At 38.4% G+C, this 16077-nt stretch overlaps 1 protein-coding gene across 2 annotated transcripts in view; it reads right to left on the bottom strand.

Annotated features, from left to right (window-relative positions):
* Window positions 1–14510, bottom strand: part of Armc8 (armadillo repeat containing 8) — a 100739-nt gene extending 86229 nt beyond the window's left edge. Inside the window, exon 1 of one of the 2 annotated variants that reach the window (XM_026384991.2) lies at window positions 14135–14510. Coding sequence is in view for 1 of the 2 variants with exons in the window: in XM_026384990.2 (XP_026240775.1) it covers window positions 14135–14179 (45 nt within the window). In the remaining variant the exon portion in view is untranslated. The remainder of the gene's footprint in view (window positions 1–14134) is intronic. The other variant, XM_026384990.2, reaches the window with a different exon arrangement.
* Between the last annotated feature and the right edge of the window lie 1567 nt (window positions 14511–16077).

Here is a 16077-nt window from a genome sequence, read left to right as displayed (position 1 = left end):
AAATAAAATGTTGAGGCTGTTTCTTCAATGATAAGGGGGTGATGTTATCACAGCACTCAAAGTGTGGCTCATATGAGTTAATATATAGGGAAATCCCTTGTAAACAATAAAAGTACCCTAATGATTTCAGGCAAGTTACTAAGGAAACACTTGGGATGATACCAGCCAAAGTAAATTGTTACATTGTGTGAATATACGAATACATTAACAAATCCCACCATAATGTACAAGTATAATGCTCTAATAAAATTATGGAAAAAGAATAAGTCCTATGCTATATTCCAAGCACTCATATAGATTTAGGTTGTAAAACAAACAACCAAGGCCAAAAAAAAAAAAAAATCAACTAAATTGCCCTTGAAATTTCCTTAAATTGCTAATCAAGTGCAAGATGCATGACTTATTTAGGAAGTTTTATTCTACCAACATTTATGAACTACTGAAACAGACTTCTATAGATTGAATACTTATTTCCCTCCTGAAATTCATATGTTGAAATCCTAACCTTCAATGTTGGAAGTGGGACCCTTGGGAGGTGGTTAGGTAATAAGGCCAGAACCCTTATGAATAGGATTAGGGCCCTTACAAAAAAGACCCCAACCATACACAGTCTGAGACTCAACAAAAAGACAGCCATCTGTGAGCCAAGGAACAGCCCTCCCCAGACACTGAATCTGCTGACACCTTTTTTTTTTTTTTTTTTTGGACTTCACAGCCTACAAAACCACAAGAAGTCAATTTTTCTGTTATTTATAAGCTACCCAGACTGTGGTACTTTGTTATAGCAGCCTAAACTAACACATAGACTTAAGAAAAGAACAAAAAGGAAGTCTCTCTACCCAACTCTGGACATCCCAATCATCCCACATCAGACAATTGTAGTCTCTTGAGTTGAATGGGACACCAGTGAGGAATTTTAAAGACTTCTTGCTTATAGGAAGAATTTACTCATTCTTTTCTAATATTGAACTTCTAAAACTTAACATTTGTTAGTAAATGTGCTCCTGTTATAAGGTGTAAACAAGAAAATTATGGAGTCTCACCCTGGAACAAGTATACAAAGAAGACTGCTATTATACATACACACACACACACACACACACACACACACACACACTCTCTCTCTCTCTCTCTCTCTCTCTCTCTCTCTCTGTTTTAAACCTATTTCAGGCTGAAAATCATTCTTCTTCTTCTTTTTTTTTTTTTTTTTACTTTTTTATTTGTTTGTTTGCTTTTTGTGGTACTGGGGATCAAACCCAGGGCCTTGTGCATGTGAAGCAAGCACTCTACCAACTGAGCCATATCCCCAGCCCCATTGTATATTTTTAATTTACGGGGTATTATGGTAGGTGCTGGGAATAGAGAGATAAGAGTCCTCAAGGGGCTCATAGCACCAAAAGAAAGACATGAAAGCAAGTAAGTTACAAGTATAACCTGTAACACATGCATAAAAGTGAGTGTTAAATAAAAAGTTGAAGATATAATTAACCAACACTAGAGTTGGGATGGAAGATAATGTCTAAGCAGTTAAGATGATTAACCTGAAGATAAGTACTAGTTTTCCAGGTGAAAAGGGAAGAGAGAGAGAAAAAAAAAGATAAGTACTCTAGGAAGACAGCATAATATATACATACAAAAGAGAATTCTGAAGCAATAAGGTGTGTTCAAGAAAGAAAATGCAATTTAGTATTATAATCATGTTGCATACAGTTGGGAATACAAAACAATGCTGAAGTAGTTTTGATGATGTTGTTGTTTTGCCATACTGGAGGATTGAATCCAGGGTCTCATCCTGCATGCTATGCATGACCTCTACAACTGAGTTACATTCTCGGCCTGAAGTAGTATTCTATAATCTAGTCAATAAGATTTTTAACAGTTATAAAAGGCAATGTTCTAGAAAATAAGCAAAAGCAAAAAAAAAAAAAAAAGTCTATTTTTGCAAGAGCTTATATAAAAAAGCAATAAACATAATTTTTAAAAGGTATATTAGAATATTAGTATATCAGAAGATGTACAGTATGAGAAAAATGTTCAACAGCATATTTTATTTCCAAGTCCTCATACCACAACTACAGTATCACCAGCTAGGAACAAGGGAGAATGGAGGGGAGGGAGGGAGGGAGGGACAGGGAGAGGGGGAGAGAGGGGGGGGGTATAATAAGATACACAAACCACTCAGAAAGTCCCATGCCCCCAGTAGCACTGAACAGGTGCAGTACTATTCCCTATGATATATTCTGTATATCTGTGGAAGCAATTTTGGCTGTTACAATGACAACAAGGTACCTCTGATACTTAGTGACCAAGAACTAAGGATACTATATGTCCTGGGACAGCAGGCTCATATCCCGCAACTTTGCCAAATCCAGTCATGTCTAGAATCTAATTCCATTCTACATATAAACACAAAATACATTGTGTACCGTGTTAATGCATGATTTTCCAAGAATGCAATTCCTACAAGAATAAAGAAAAGGTTATATTTTATTTTATTGGGAACTTTACCAAACATTCAGACTTTTCAGAAAGTCATATAAAAAATGACTATGGTGGGGGGGGAGGTGTTGGGGTTGTGGCTCAGTGGTAGAGCACTTGCCTAGCACTTGCCTAGCACGTGCAAGGACCTGGGTTCGATCCTTACTCAGTACCACATATAAATAAATAAATTAAATAAAGGTATTGTGTCTAACTACAACTAAAAAATAAATATTAAAAAAAATTACTATTGGGCTGGGGCTGTGAGGCACTGGGTTCAATCCTCAGCACCACATAAAAATAAATAAAGATGGGGCTGGGGATGTGGCTCAAGCGGTAGCGCGCTCGCCTGGTATGCCTGCGACCCGGGTTCGATCCTCAGCACCACATACCAACAAAGATGTTGTGTCCGCCGAGAACTGAAAAATAAATATTAAAAATTCTCTCTCTCCTCTCTCACTTTCTCTTTTAAAATAAATAAATAAATAAATAAATAAATAAATAAATATGCTGTGTGTTAATCCACAACTAAAATAATATTTTTAAAAATGACTTTTTGGGCTGGGAGTGTGGCTCAGGTGGTAGCGTGCTCGTCTGGCATGCGTGCGGCCCGGGTTCGATCCTCAGCACCACATACCAACAAAGATGTTGTGTCCACCGAGAACTAAGAGATAAATATTAAAAATCCTCTCTCTCTCTTCTTCTCTCTCTCTCCTCTCTCACTCTCTCTTTAAAAGAAAATAATAAAAAATAAAAAAATAAAAATGACTTTTTATTATATTTAAATAATTGCATGCCTTTATCAGTCTGCAGAGTGCTGTCACATTCACAGTCAAATTGTGTACATTTGCAAAAATATCACTACTTTATTATTTTCTGGTACAGTAGTACCTGAGCACTCACACATTTAAGTTATATTATAAATTCATTTACTGTTTTTCTCCCTTAATTCAGCTGGAATATTATGCCAACTTTGAAAGTTCCTGCTCTGAGAGTCAGAGGTTTTGTGGTTGGAGTAGCTCTTCACCTTCCGGGATAAGAACATAAACTGCCAATGGTGTGCTGAGATTACTGTAATGTGCCTAAATAGTAAGGCTGCCTTCTCAGTGTAACCCTCTGTGCTTAAGAACTTTCATTTTGTGTGCTTTGTATTCACTACACAGAATAAGCACTTTTTTAAAAGATGCAGATGTATACTACAGTTCCCTGATAAAGCTGAAAACAATTTTGAATAAAGTATTTTAAGTTAAAAAAATAAAAATAAATTACATGTGAGGATAATTAACTTATCTATGCATTTCGTTTTGGGAAAGCCAAGGAGTCACCACAAAAAAATTATAAGAGTGTGACTGATAAGGTTGGTAATCATTCACTAAAACAGCTCTTAATGAGCCAGTCAACTGAGAGCCCCCAAACCTGTTTTGTATCCCCAAAATAGCGTAAAACTAAAATTTTGACTTTTTTTTTTTTTTTTTTTTTTGTACTCGGGATTCAACCGAGGAGTGCTTAACTACTGAGCAACATCCCCAGTCCTTTTTTATATTTTATTTAGAGACAGAGTCTCACTGAGAGGCTTAGGGCCCTGCTAAATTGCTGAGGCTGGCTTCCAATTCACGATCCTCCTGCCTCAGCCTCCCAAACCACTGGGATTACAGGAAAAATTTGAGTTTCTAATGCTTCCAAAACCCTCAATCCAAAAAAAATTTCCTTTGGTCAGTATGACAATTTTCTAAAATGCCAAATAAATGCACTGCTTGGATCAGCTACAATTTCACAATATTTATTTTAAAACCTGGGGACACTTACCAGTTCATACTTGTTCCTAGAGAATACTGCCACAATCCAGAATATCAGAAACCAATATGTTAGAGTGGCATTTTACTAAATTGTGCTTTAATTTCAAATTGCACATTTCCCTCTTTGTTCTGCTTACATTCTTGTAAGCTCATGCAAGATGCAAAATCTGTCACTTGAAGAGTTCTAGTAATGTAAGTTCTTCTCTTGACATAGGATTAATTTCAAATTGCTAGACAATTCTTTCCTTGTGTTGAAAGAAAAAAAAAACCCATTTGGAACAATACCAAAAAAGGATGATAGTATAAGATACCCTTTACTTGCAGGCAGCTACAGTGCCTTTCCTATGTATTCCAAAATTCCTACTTGCCTACAAACCAAGAAAAAAAAAAAAAGAAGAAGAAGAAGGAAGAAAATGTTCAAGCACTATTTAAAAATCCAAGATTTTGGTGTAGGTTTTTATTGTTTGTTTTTCTTGTTGCTGTTGTTTGTTTGCTTTGTTTTGTTCTTCATATTTTGGTAAACTTCTGGCCCTATTAGAAACCAATCAGATCTAAAACATTTGTTTTATACCTCTCACAGAGTAATTTTGCAATTATTTTTATCCTTACTTTTTTTTTCTTATGGGACTACCTCTTCAGTATTTCTGGAGTTTCACAGCATCCTCTCTCCCCAGATTAAGCAAAGCTTTGGTGTTTTGTAGCCTCAAACAACTGAGGAAAGTTTCAAAATGTCACTTCACAGTTTAGCTGAACCCCATCAGTGTGGAATGTAACATACTTAGATCAATTAAGATTTGTAGAATGTAATCTGATTTGATTTCAAATACCAATATTAAAATACTAAAAAATATAAGTTTTATTTAGTGTACTCGTATAAGAGGAACTCTGACCTCTCAATAGACTGAAAAACACTTTGTTAAAAGAATTTATTAAAAATAAGTTTCATCAGAGCTGATAAAATTTGAACATGAAATTCTAAAACAGAAAGCTGAGCACACAATTCTGTTTTTAAAAAGAGATAATTTGTAGATCTGACCTTGCCACATAACATATGACAGCAAGCAAGTCAATTATCTCCAGTTCTGTTTTCCCCAATAATAAATGACAAGGGTGAACTAAAGATTATTTGCAGGTTTTTTCAGGCAAAGAATCCATAATTTTATATCACAGAAGGAGGAGTATTTTTTTTTCCATAAAAGAAAAGCCAGAAAACAGCTAGATAAAAGGGATATGAAGAGGAACCTTTCCCTTTTTTCTGGAGTTTCCAGTGTGATAGCACATTCTTCTAGCCCTGTTCACTATTAACAAGTACTATTAACAACATGCTTTTATGGTCACAAAAACTAAAAGCAATTTAGCATTCATGCATCTAAAATCAAGTACTATGATATTTATCCTTTTAAGTGTGGTGCAAATCACAAAGAGATATATGAGTCTAAATGATCTTTAAAGCTTCTTCTCCCTATTAAAAATTGTGTTCATTAACTTTCAATGTAGATGAGAAAGCCTGAACTGAGAGCCAAGAAGAGATCATCCTAGAGAGTGTGAATGAACTAAGCACCTATGGTGCAAAAAAGAATAATATGGAAGTCCAAGGGAACAAGAACCACCTCTGGACAGCATATATAGAGTGACAGGCTTGTGAGGAGTTTTACAAAGATTGAGATATTCTCTAGGTTAGATGAGGTTCATTTAGATGCCTCCAAAGATAAGATGGTCAGGAAATACAATGAGATGCATTCAAATACTTACTTCTCAATCCTGATACAGGTGTGGTATTGTCCTGGACTACATACAACAATGATTTAAATTATAATTCAAGATTACAACCATGTAATGATTTAAGAGATCCTGGATACCATTTTATATGGTACACCTCAGCAGTAGTATTGTTCAGCCAGGCCAGCTGCTTCCTGACAATAAAGGGCCTTATTTGCTTCAGATGCTTACAGGCAGTACTACCCTTGCCTTGGAGCTATCCATGGTGCTTGACTCAGACTCAGCTGTCTCTTCTAACAGTTAATCCATTCGCTTTCTTATCATAATACTCTTCAGGATCTATCTAACCTCTCATATATATTGTGGCTTATCATGGCAATATCATGACTGACATTTGAGCTGTACCTAGTCCAGTTTGATTGTTCCCAAACACCTTACTTTGTCCTGGCTTGGATCTCCAGCTAACCCAGCTCTGCACCCCAGACCCGGGATGACATCTGCTTAAACAAACCCCTTTCTTAAGATACAGAACATCTTGGGGGAGATCACCAGCATATGCTGGACAAAAAAAAAAAAAATCACTTCAGAACCAAGTCATGATACCTTACACAAGTTTTAAAACCTTAATGTTATAATCTTTACCATTCTGAAATGCTTTAAAATGACTTAAGTTTTGGTGACTAACATTGCACTGGGGCAAGCAAAGGAGTTAATTCAAGAATAGGAGTTAATTCAAGAGAGTCTATAAACTCCTTGAAATTATGCAATTTTTCAGGCATATATATGTTTTTCTGAGGAAGAAGGTGTGGAAATGTTTATCTAGAAAGGCTAAGAACCAATGATCAACATGTTGATAACTCTCAATTAATGATCACTATCCCAGATTTAAGCACTCAACCTTTATACCCAACTGCCCAAATAAGCATCTGGAAGAAAACACTTCAAACTCAGCATGCCCCAAAATTAAACTCATTTTTCCTCCTTACTCCCCCAATACATTCTTCTCCTGATCAGCTCCATCTCCATAAATGATACTACCTAGACGAAAAGGTAGAACTTCTGCGAGCCATGTTTGGTCATAATGAGGACTCTTTCCTTTTCCTTGTTCCTCTTATCCCATCAGTCACCACTCAGAGTGTTTTGAAAGTCTAATTTAATCCCTACCTCCATGAAAGCAAAATAATGTGTTTTATAATCATATTCAGGTGGTACAGCTCTCCAACTATTAATAGAGCTGAAAATTCCTCCCACTAGATCATGATTTTTATTTATAATATGAAGCATAACACTGTCCCTCCCCTAATACCTATATTATGAATATGCCAAAGAATGAAATTAACTCTTTATTCTTCTTATTTTATGGAATTCATCAAAATGATTGGCGGGGTGGGGGGATAACCTGCAAAACTGTTCTCACTTGAAATACCTTTAATCCCTATCTAAACAATTCCAGGCATCACAGAGCCACCATTCAGCGAAGACAGCTTCACAGAGCCACCATTCAGCGAAGACAGCTTTCCAACTTCCAGGGGATAACAGGAATTTGATTTTGTCAAATAATACTATATTTGTACCCAGAAGTCAACATGGCAGATGGTACTGGAAAACAATTGCCAAACCAGAAATTTTTTAAAAAAGAAAAAGACACAAGTCAAAATAACTGCAATCCCTGACCCCTGGCACTAAGTATTTTAAAATGTAATGAGAATGGGAGGCAATAGGAAGGCCAGCTCTTCAGGAAAAATCTGAAGACTCTACATTAAGGTATTTCTGATTCTTGATAGTTTAAAGGACTTCCTGCACTAAGTATCCAATTTCAGGTGACAATCTTTCCTTAAAGACATAGCAAGATGTGCTAAATATACAATGAGCACCCCTATTCTTCACACTTCATCACTAAAGACCAGGAAGTTCCTGTTGATTCATTTCATTTTTAACATATTTTTATTTATTTATTTTTATATGGTGTTGCTGAGAATTGAACCCAGTGCCTCACAGGTGCAAGCGCTCTGCCACTGAGCTACAGTTCCAGCCCTTGTCATTTCTTTCAGGATCATCTCCTGACACATGCTGTGGTTTGTAGAGTGAACTAATGGCAAACTTGAAGATTCACTGAAACAATTTCATTTTGCATTTATTATGAAAACCTAGGGAAGGTCAAATTATGCTCTGAGTACACAGCATAATTTTAAGTAAGTTTAAGTTCACAGAAATTTTTTTTCTAATTATTGTCAATTGCCTACTTAAGAGGATAAATCAATATGTAGTGATAGGCAAGGCCAACAACATGCTAACAGCTGTCAAGACAGAATAAAATCAAGGAATACCTAGACTTCAAATATCCTACGTAGGTCCAATAGCTGCTTGTCAGAAAAAGTACAATGGCACTGGCAAAGACTGCAAAGAAGGCACTTAAGGGTTGAAGTTGTGGCTCCATGGTAGAGCACTTGCCTAGCATGTGTGAGGCACTGGGTTTGATCCTCAGCACCACATAAAAATAAATACATAAAGGCTGGGGTTGTGGCTCAGTGGTAGAGTGCTTGCCTAATATGTATGAGGCACTGGGTTCACTTCTCAGCACCACATATAAATAAATAAAATAAAGGTCCATTGACAACTTAAATAAATAAATAAATAAATTTTCCATCTACAACAACAAAAATCCTAATGCTGGCTTTAGAACATCTCCAGAGAGTGATAAAGGTAAAAGACAGTCCTTTGTTATTAAAAAAAAAAAAAAAAAAGGCAATTAAAATCCACAAGTGCCTTAGCTGTCTATACTAGTCTACAATGTATCATTTAACCCAATACAAAGTGACCAAACTAAAATGTAATCATCCTCTGTTCAGGGGTGCAAAATTTCATTTTCTTATGTCTAATTTATTGATTTTTTAAAAAATAGGTTTAAGAATCCTTCTGTGGTCCAAGGTTCTATGGACTTTTCCCTGTTATACTCTAAAAAAGTTTTATTTCATGCTTCACATAAAATCTATGATCCACTTTGAGCTACTTTTGGTAATAAGGTATGAAGTTGAGATCAAGTTTGTTTGTTTGTTTTTTGGAGGGTGCTAGGGATTGAATACAGGGTTTTGCTCTACAGCAAAGCTACACCTCTGACCTCAAGGTTCATTTTTTAACCTACAATTAAGGGGATGAAAAGACAACTTGCAGACCCAGAGAAAATACTTAAAACAACCTATATCACAAAGTGCTCATATCTAAAATACATAAACAGTTTTCGAAATTCAATAGTCAAAAAAAAACAGTGAGAAAACTGGCAAAATAAGAAATATTTCACCAGAGGATAAGTGGATAGCAAATATGCAATGAAAAGTTTTAACATTACAAATCATTAGGGAAATAAATGCAAATTAAGACCATGATATCATTGTACATCTATTAGAACAGTTAAAGTAGAAAAGTAACAATATCAAATGCTAGTGAGTATGCAGAGAAACTGAATCTCTCATACACTACTGGTAGAAATATAAAATGTACATCCACTCTGGAAAAGTTCATCAAGCTAAACACACATTTACCATATGAGGTAATAATTGCACTGCTGGGCATTTATCTCAGACACCTCAACTTACATCTACACAAAGACGTATATACGAATGCTCAAAGCAGGTTATAATAATCAGAAACTGGAAACAACCAAAATGTCCAATAGATGAATAATTAAACAGTGGTACACCTATACCAAGGGATGCTACTCAGCCTGATACAAGAAACAAACTATTGATACCTGCAACTAGGATGGATCTCAAAAACATTATGCTTAGTGACAAAAGTCAATTTCAAAAAGTTACATATTGTTTGATTCCATTTATATAACATTATAGAAAACAACAAAATTACAGAGATGGAGCTGGGCACATGGCACACCCCTATAATCCCAGCAGTTTGGGAGGCTGAGGAAGGAGGAGCGTGAGTTCAAAACCAATTCAGCAATTTAGTGAGGCCATAAGCAACTTAGTGAGACCCTGTCTCTAAATATATATAAAAAAGGATGGGAATGTGACTCAGTGGTCTCAGTGGTTAAGTGCCTCTGAGTTCAATCCCTATTTCCCGCCCAGAAAAAACTATAGAGATTGAGAACAGATTAGTAGTTGTCAGAAATTAAGGGCAGTGGGAGGGAGGGAGATGGGAGGAGTGTCAGGCAGGTATGACTGTAAACAGGTAGAAGGAAGGAGATCCTTGTGGTAATGGAATAGTTCTGTATCTTAGTAGCGGTGGCTACATGAATATACTCTTGAGATAAAATGATACAGAAATATGTACATACTTATCCCAGTTTCCTGGTTCTGATACTGTACTATAATTATGTACGATGTAACCAATGAAAGAACCTGAGTGAAGTATACACAGGGACTCCACTGTACTTTGCAGCTTCCTGTGAATTTATACTTATTCCAAAATAAAAAGTTGTTAACATGAACTCAACATAAAACAATCCAAAAGTCTGGAAAGCATAGAAGGAATCTGCAAATTTGCTGACAAGAATGAGGTTGTAGTGCTAAATGCAAACCAAAGAGGAATAGAGTGGCCATATGCTATCTAAAAAAGAGTTGGCTAGTTTGTTCAACTCCCAAAACAGTTCAATCAACCATTTACTGACTACCTGGTATTTGCAAGACATAGTGTTTTAAGCAATTATAGGGTTAAAAGATTGAGCACTTAGCTCTGAATTAATTTACTCTCTAAGACAAGGGCCTCCACAAAAGCAGTGTTCCTTCACCTGGAATGTTGTTTTGCCTTTTTTTTTTTTCCTTCTCTAGTTGGTTCTTACTCATTCTTGAACCCTCACTCAGCGTCACTTCTTCAGGGAAATTCTCCTAGATCTTCTCATTGCCCACCATATTAGATCAGTTTCTTGTATTACATGTTTGAACAGCACCCTACATGTTTCATTCATAATACTAATCACCAGTCATGAACAATTGTGTGATTATTTGATATCACTTTCCCCGCTGGGCTAAAATCTCTGAAGGGACATAGGTCTATGTGTCTCATCAATGTATTCCAAACCCAATGCCATGCCTGGCAAATGACAGAAGCTCAAAACATATTAGATAATAAATACATGCAAAGATGTAGTTCATGTGTACAAATGAGCAGACAATAAGCTACTGGAATTTGGAAGAAACTAATTATCAACTTCAACCTGAGAGGCCAGTTTATATGGAATAAAAGGTTCATGTAGATGATAAAGAAACTTGAAGTCTAGCCTTTCAACTACAGGAACCTACCAAAGAACTAAAATGAGATTGGTGGTCCAATGTGTTCTTTAGAAGAATTAATGTGGGGCTGGGGATGTGGCTCAAGTGGTAGCGCGCTCGTCTGGCATGCGTGTGGCCCGGGTTCGACCCTCAGCACCACATACCAACAAAGATGTGGTGTCCGCCGAGAACTAAAAAATAAATATTAAAAAAATTCTCTCTCTCTCTCTCTCTCTCTCACTCTCTCTTTAAAAAAAAAAAAAAAGAAGAAGAATTAATGTGAAAATGGACTTGAACTGAGAAAGTAAGGGGGCAATAAAAATAATGAAAGCCAGCTGTGGTGGAGCATGCCTATAGCCCCAGCTACTTAGAAGTATAAGGTTCATGGTTCACATGAACTCATGAACCTAAGACCAGTAACATATTAAGACCTTCATCTCAAAATAATTAATTTTTTAACTAAAATGACCCTGTAGGATTAAAAGGATACTATGATAGTGCAGGGCACAAAATGATAAGGTCCTGAATTAGAGTGGCCATGGAAATAGAAAAATGTGAGAAACACTAAGAATAAAGGAACAACAGAGCTTAACAACTGATTAGATAGGGAGGAATGAAAAGGGGAAGAGTCAAAGATGATTCAGGAGATTCAACAGCGAAAGACAGTACCAATAACCGAAAGTTGAAAAGTCATGACTAAGTCCTCTTAGAAGAAATGTGCTTTGTTGGAAGTGATGGGAGCATCCACACAATTTAAGATATGAGATCAGACATAGGAGAAAAGTCAAGATTGGCAATGTAGAAGTGTGAACTGAGGGGTTAAGGCTGGAAGAACAATGAAGTTTCTCAGGAAGAAGGTGTAATGGGTCTTGGATGGAAATCACTTAAGATGATTTGATTGTCCCTTGGTCAATTTATGCATTTATCAAACTCAAGAGTAATCCAGATAATCAGCTTCTTGACAGCATTTCTGATATCCTCCTCGCCTTCCCTAAAGCACATAATATACAACTTTGTACTTAATCTGGTACATAACAAGTAGCTTTTTAAAGGAATCAATTATTCAATTTCTGATTGACATAAAAAATGCTGCCATACATAGTAGTCTGAAAGGAAGAAGCTTCACTTTCAATTAGTAAAATCACTGAACTTAGTTTAAATCAATTATCCAAAGCTTTGGGAAATCAGAGCTTTGGATAAATTATTTAAAGTAAATTCATTGAAATAATAAGAAAATGAGACAAATGAAAATTTTCAACTGTATACACTCTAACTCAAAAAATAAAGAAGCTTCAGGTGAATTGAAGGATAACTAATCTAAATGACAAAACTGAGGATAGTCAAAAAATAGATATATAAAATATTTTTTACAAATGAGGAAGAAGTCATTGACCTGCTCTTCCATAAAACATGAGTATTTCAGTCAAAATGGGCTAATGTACTAATCTGCTTCAATACTTGAGTAGCCAGCCAGGCCTGGTGGCCTGGGCCTGTAATCATAGCGGCTCAAGTGGCTGAGGCAGGAGAATCCGGAGTCCAAAGCCCGCAGCAATGGCAAGGCACTAAGCTACTCAGTGAGACCCTGTCTCTAAATAAAACACAATATAGGGCTGGGGATGTGGCTCAGTGGTGGAGTGCCCCTGAGTTCAATCCCTCAAAAAAAAAAAAAAAATCCCAATACTTGAGTGAACAGTAGTAGTAGTAATTTAAATATAAGAAAAGCTAATAAAATGGATTGGGAGACAAATTTGTTGACGGCCTTCCAAAATTAAATTACCACTGTATTGCCAAATTAAGCCCTCTCAGGGCTGCAGTCTGCCACTTAACTCTAACCCTGAATCAAGCAATGTCCTACGTGTTTTTAGGTAGGCCTGCTCCTGGGAGAAGTCAGGGAAAAGAAACCAGCTGGAGTTATGGCAACTCCAGGAACCTGACAAGTCGTCTATAATCCAACTACCCTCTCAGCATTAGACTGCCTTCCATGAGTTTAAAAGATGGTCATTCTTTGTCTACATATTTCCAACAACAGCAAATGAACCACTGATAAACTGACCATTCTGACAGACAGGTAAGATTGGTGCTAAAGCCTAAGAAGTTATCTCTCAGTAACTTTCTCTGTTGGTCCCATTTTTTCAAGGACAACACAGAGAAAGATGAACGTTGTCGTCCACTTTTCGTTTAACTTAAAAAAAAAAAAACTAGGTATTGCTTCTTAGCATATCAATATGTCCCTTCTCTTAATAATGGGGATATCTAACCATTCCCCTTAAAGAGAAGAGGAATATCAGCCACAGGGAACAGAGCTGTGACCTCCGGAGCAGAGCTCCGGCAGGGGGTTTAAATAACCACACACGTACGTGTACACACACACACACACACACACACGAGTTGCAGCTGATTTATGAAATCTCCATTGCCAAGAGGCAAGCTCCAGCCAGTACCCAGGTGCTGGGACACGACAGAAGACACACGGACCTGCCTGGCGGCTCAGAGGCTGCGGGGGCCAACGAGCCTGCACCTCTTCTGGCCATAAGCCCAGGGGAGCTGAGTGGGCGCTGGTTCCCAGGCCGGCGGCAAGCCCCACAGGGCAGCGCGCCCGGCCCGGGAGAAGCGGCATCGCCGGGAAGGCTCAGTGAAACGCCTGGCCAAACCCAAGCCTGCGCCGCTGGGCCGGCTGCCGATAGCCCAATCCCCCCGCCTGTCGCACGCCGTGCTGGGAGCCCGCACTGGTGAGAGCTCCCGGAGTGGTCTCCACCGGGGTCCCGTCTATCAGCCGTCCACCCTCCCTCACTCCCGGCCCAAGCCCCAACCAGAGGACACCGCAGGGGGTGGTGCCCAGGAGACGCACCGCGCTTGGGGGAATACGGCGGGCGGGTCCCGGGCTCCCCGGCAGGAAGGCGGCCGCAGCGGGTCACTCACCGAGAGGACACTCATGCGGATTGGGGTCTCCAACAGGCACGCCATCTTGAGCCTTCCCACCCGGCTGCTGCCGGCGCCGGCGCGGGGGCCGGCACTTTCGACAGCCAACTACTGGGCCAACGGCAGGAGCCTCTGCAGAAAGTCAGGCAGGTAGACGAGACTGACCACTCTCTGGATGCCGCTCAAGTATGGGAAGGGCCCGCAGAAGGGCGAACAAAGGGGACCCTCTCCAAGAGCCTCCTTACGAATCGTCCTCTCTGAAACGGCAGCTACTGTCAGCCTGGGTCAGAGGTGGGCGCGGGCAGCGGATTCCGCATGCGCAAAGATCTGCCGGCCCCACCTGCCGCTCGTGGTGGGTGGAGCCTCGGGGGCGGAGTCTCGCTCTGGCGTTGCGAGCTGTCCAGACTGATAAATTGCATTTTCTGCGTTCCGGTATTCATATTCCGGAAAACTAGTATGTGGTGCCACCTACATAGTTTGATGTTCACATTCATTATCTCTCCATTTGCACCGAACTCTTAGCGTCTTTATCATCTCCATTTTATAGGTAGGGAAACTGTGATCTCAAAACCAAGGTTTCTGCCGCCAAGAACAGTGATTATTTCACGATCCAGCCCTTAACTGTGACCTGCTTTAGCGTGGAGTGCCCGACCTATTTATTCTGGTATAGTGTTAAGAATAGACACTCTGGAGCAAAAACGCTTGGGTTTAACCCTCGCTGTTTCTCTTACTAGCTGCCTTGCGTTACCTTGAACAGGTTTCTTAACCTCCTTAGGTTTCGGTTCCTCCTCTGTAAAATCAATTTTATAAGAATAGAGGAACTAATAAACATGAAGCACTTAGAACATGTCTGGAATCTTAGAAAGCATTACACAATATACATGTGAGTATTTCTGAAGCCTCTATGTCAAGTTGGGGGAAAATGGGTCAAATATCTGAATTGTTCATACTGGAACACTCCCGATAACTGAAGTCAAACAAAAGTACGTCCTTAATTATATTTTCCGATTAATTCAAATCTCCTACTCCTTCATGTGAGGTTGGGCGCTCGAGCTTATGTGAAACACTGCTCTTGACTCAATGGACCGGTTTCACCTTCCTGCTTATTGCAACCAGTAGGGTTTTCACAGGATGAGTGCAATGAGCCTATTACATTACTTGTCTTTCCTTCCATTTCTTTAGCCACTCCCTAATCCGTGCTATTACCTCTCCCTTGAACTAAAGCAGTAGCCTTCCAACTGGTCTGAGCTTTACCTCTGTTCTGTCTTCCCACTGTACTTGACTTCTAAATCCATGGTAACATTTATCATACTTGTTTATGGATCTGTTTGCCTTTAAAAATGTTGTGTTCCCAGAAGGCAGGAATTATATTTTAGACAACCTTGCTATAAGTATTTCCCAAGCTCCGAAAGTCTGCATACTAACTACACAATCTCTGCCAATCTGCACCCAGGAATTATTAATTATTCAATATTTTTCTTTAAAGCCAATTTTAACACATTTAAAAATTTTAGCCTCATCCTAAACCATACAAATCAAGTTTATAAAGCACTCTATTTTTATTCTAGTGCATTAACATCCATAACTATTTAAAAAAAAAAGTTTAAATGCCCATCCTGTAACATTTAAAATCATGTCACATATTGCAAACCACAACCTGGCAGCGCATAACTTACACATAGCATACAAAACTATTAATTTAATTTTCAGTTAACTATTGTATGATGCAGTCATTATAGCTTTATGCAATTTAAGCTCATCAGTTCACTCAAGCTGTAAGTCTGGCAGGGAAGCCCCACCCCAAGTATGCCATAGGTGATCCCTCCCCCAAATCTTAACGCATCACTTTTTCTTGCAGCTACCAATATATTGTACAATATATTGTTATTGTATTGTTTTTTCTTAATTATACTAGTTTGTCTCCTCATCAGGCAATAGGGATT

The sequence above is a fragment of the Urocitellus parryii genome, chromosome 2 (genome assembly GCF_045843805.1).
Source record: "Urocitellus parryii isolate mUroPar1 chromosome 2, mUroPar1.hap1, whole genome shotgun sequence".
Lineage (NCBI taxonomy): Eukaryota > Metazoa > Chordata > Mammalia > Rodentia > Sciuridae > Urocitellus > Urocitellus parryii.
This window is presented reverse-complemented; position numbering and strand designations above follow the sequence as displayed.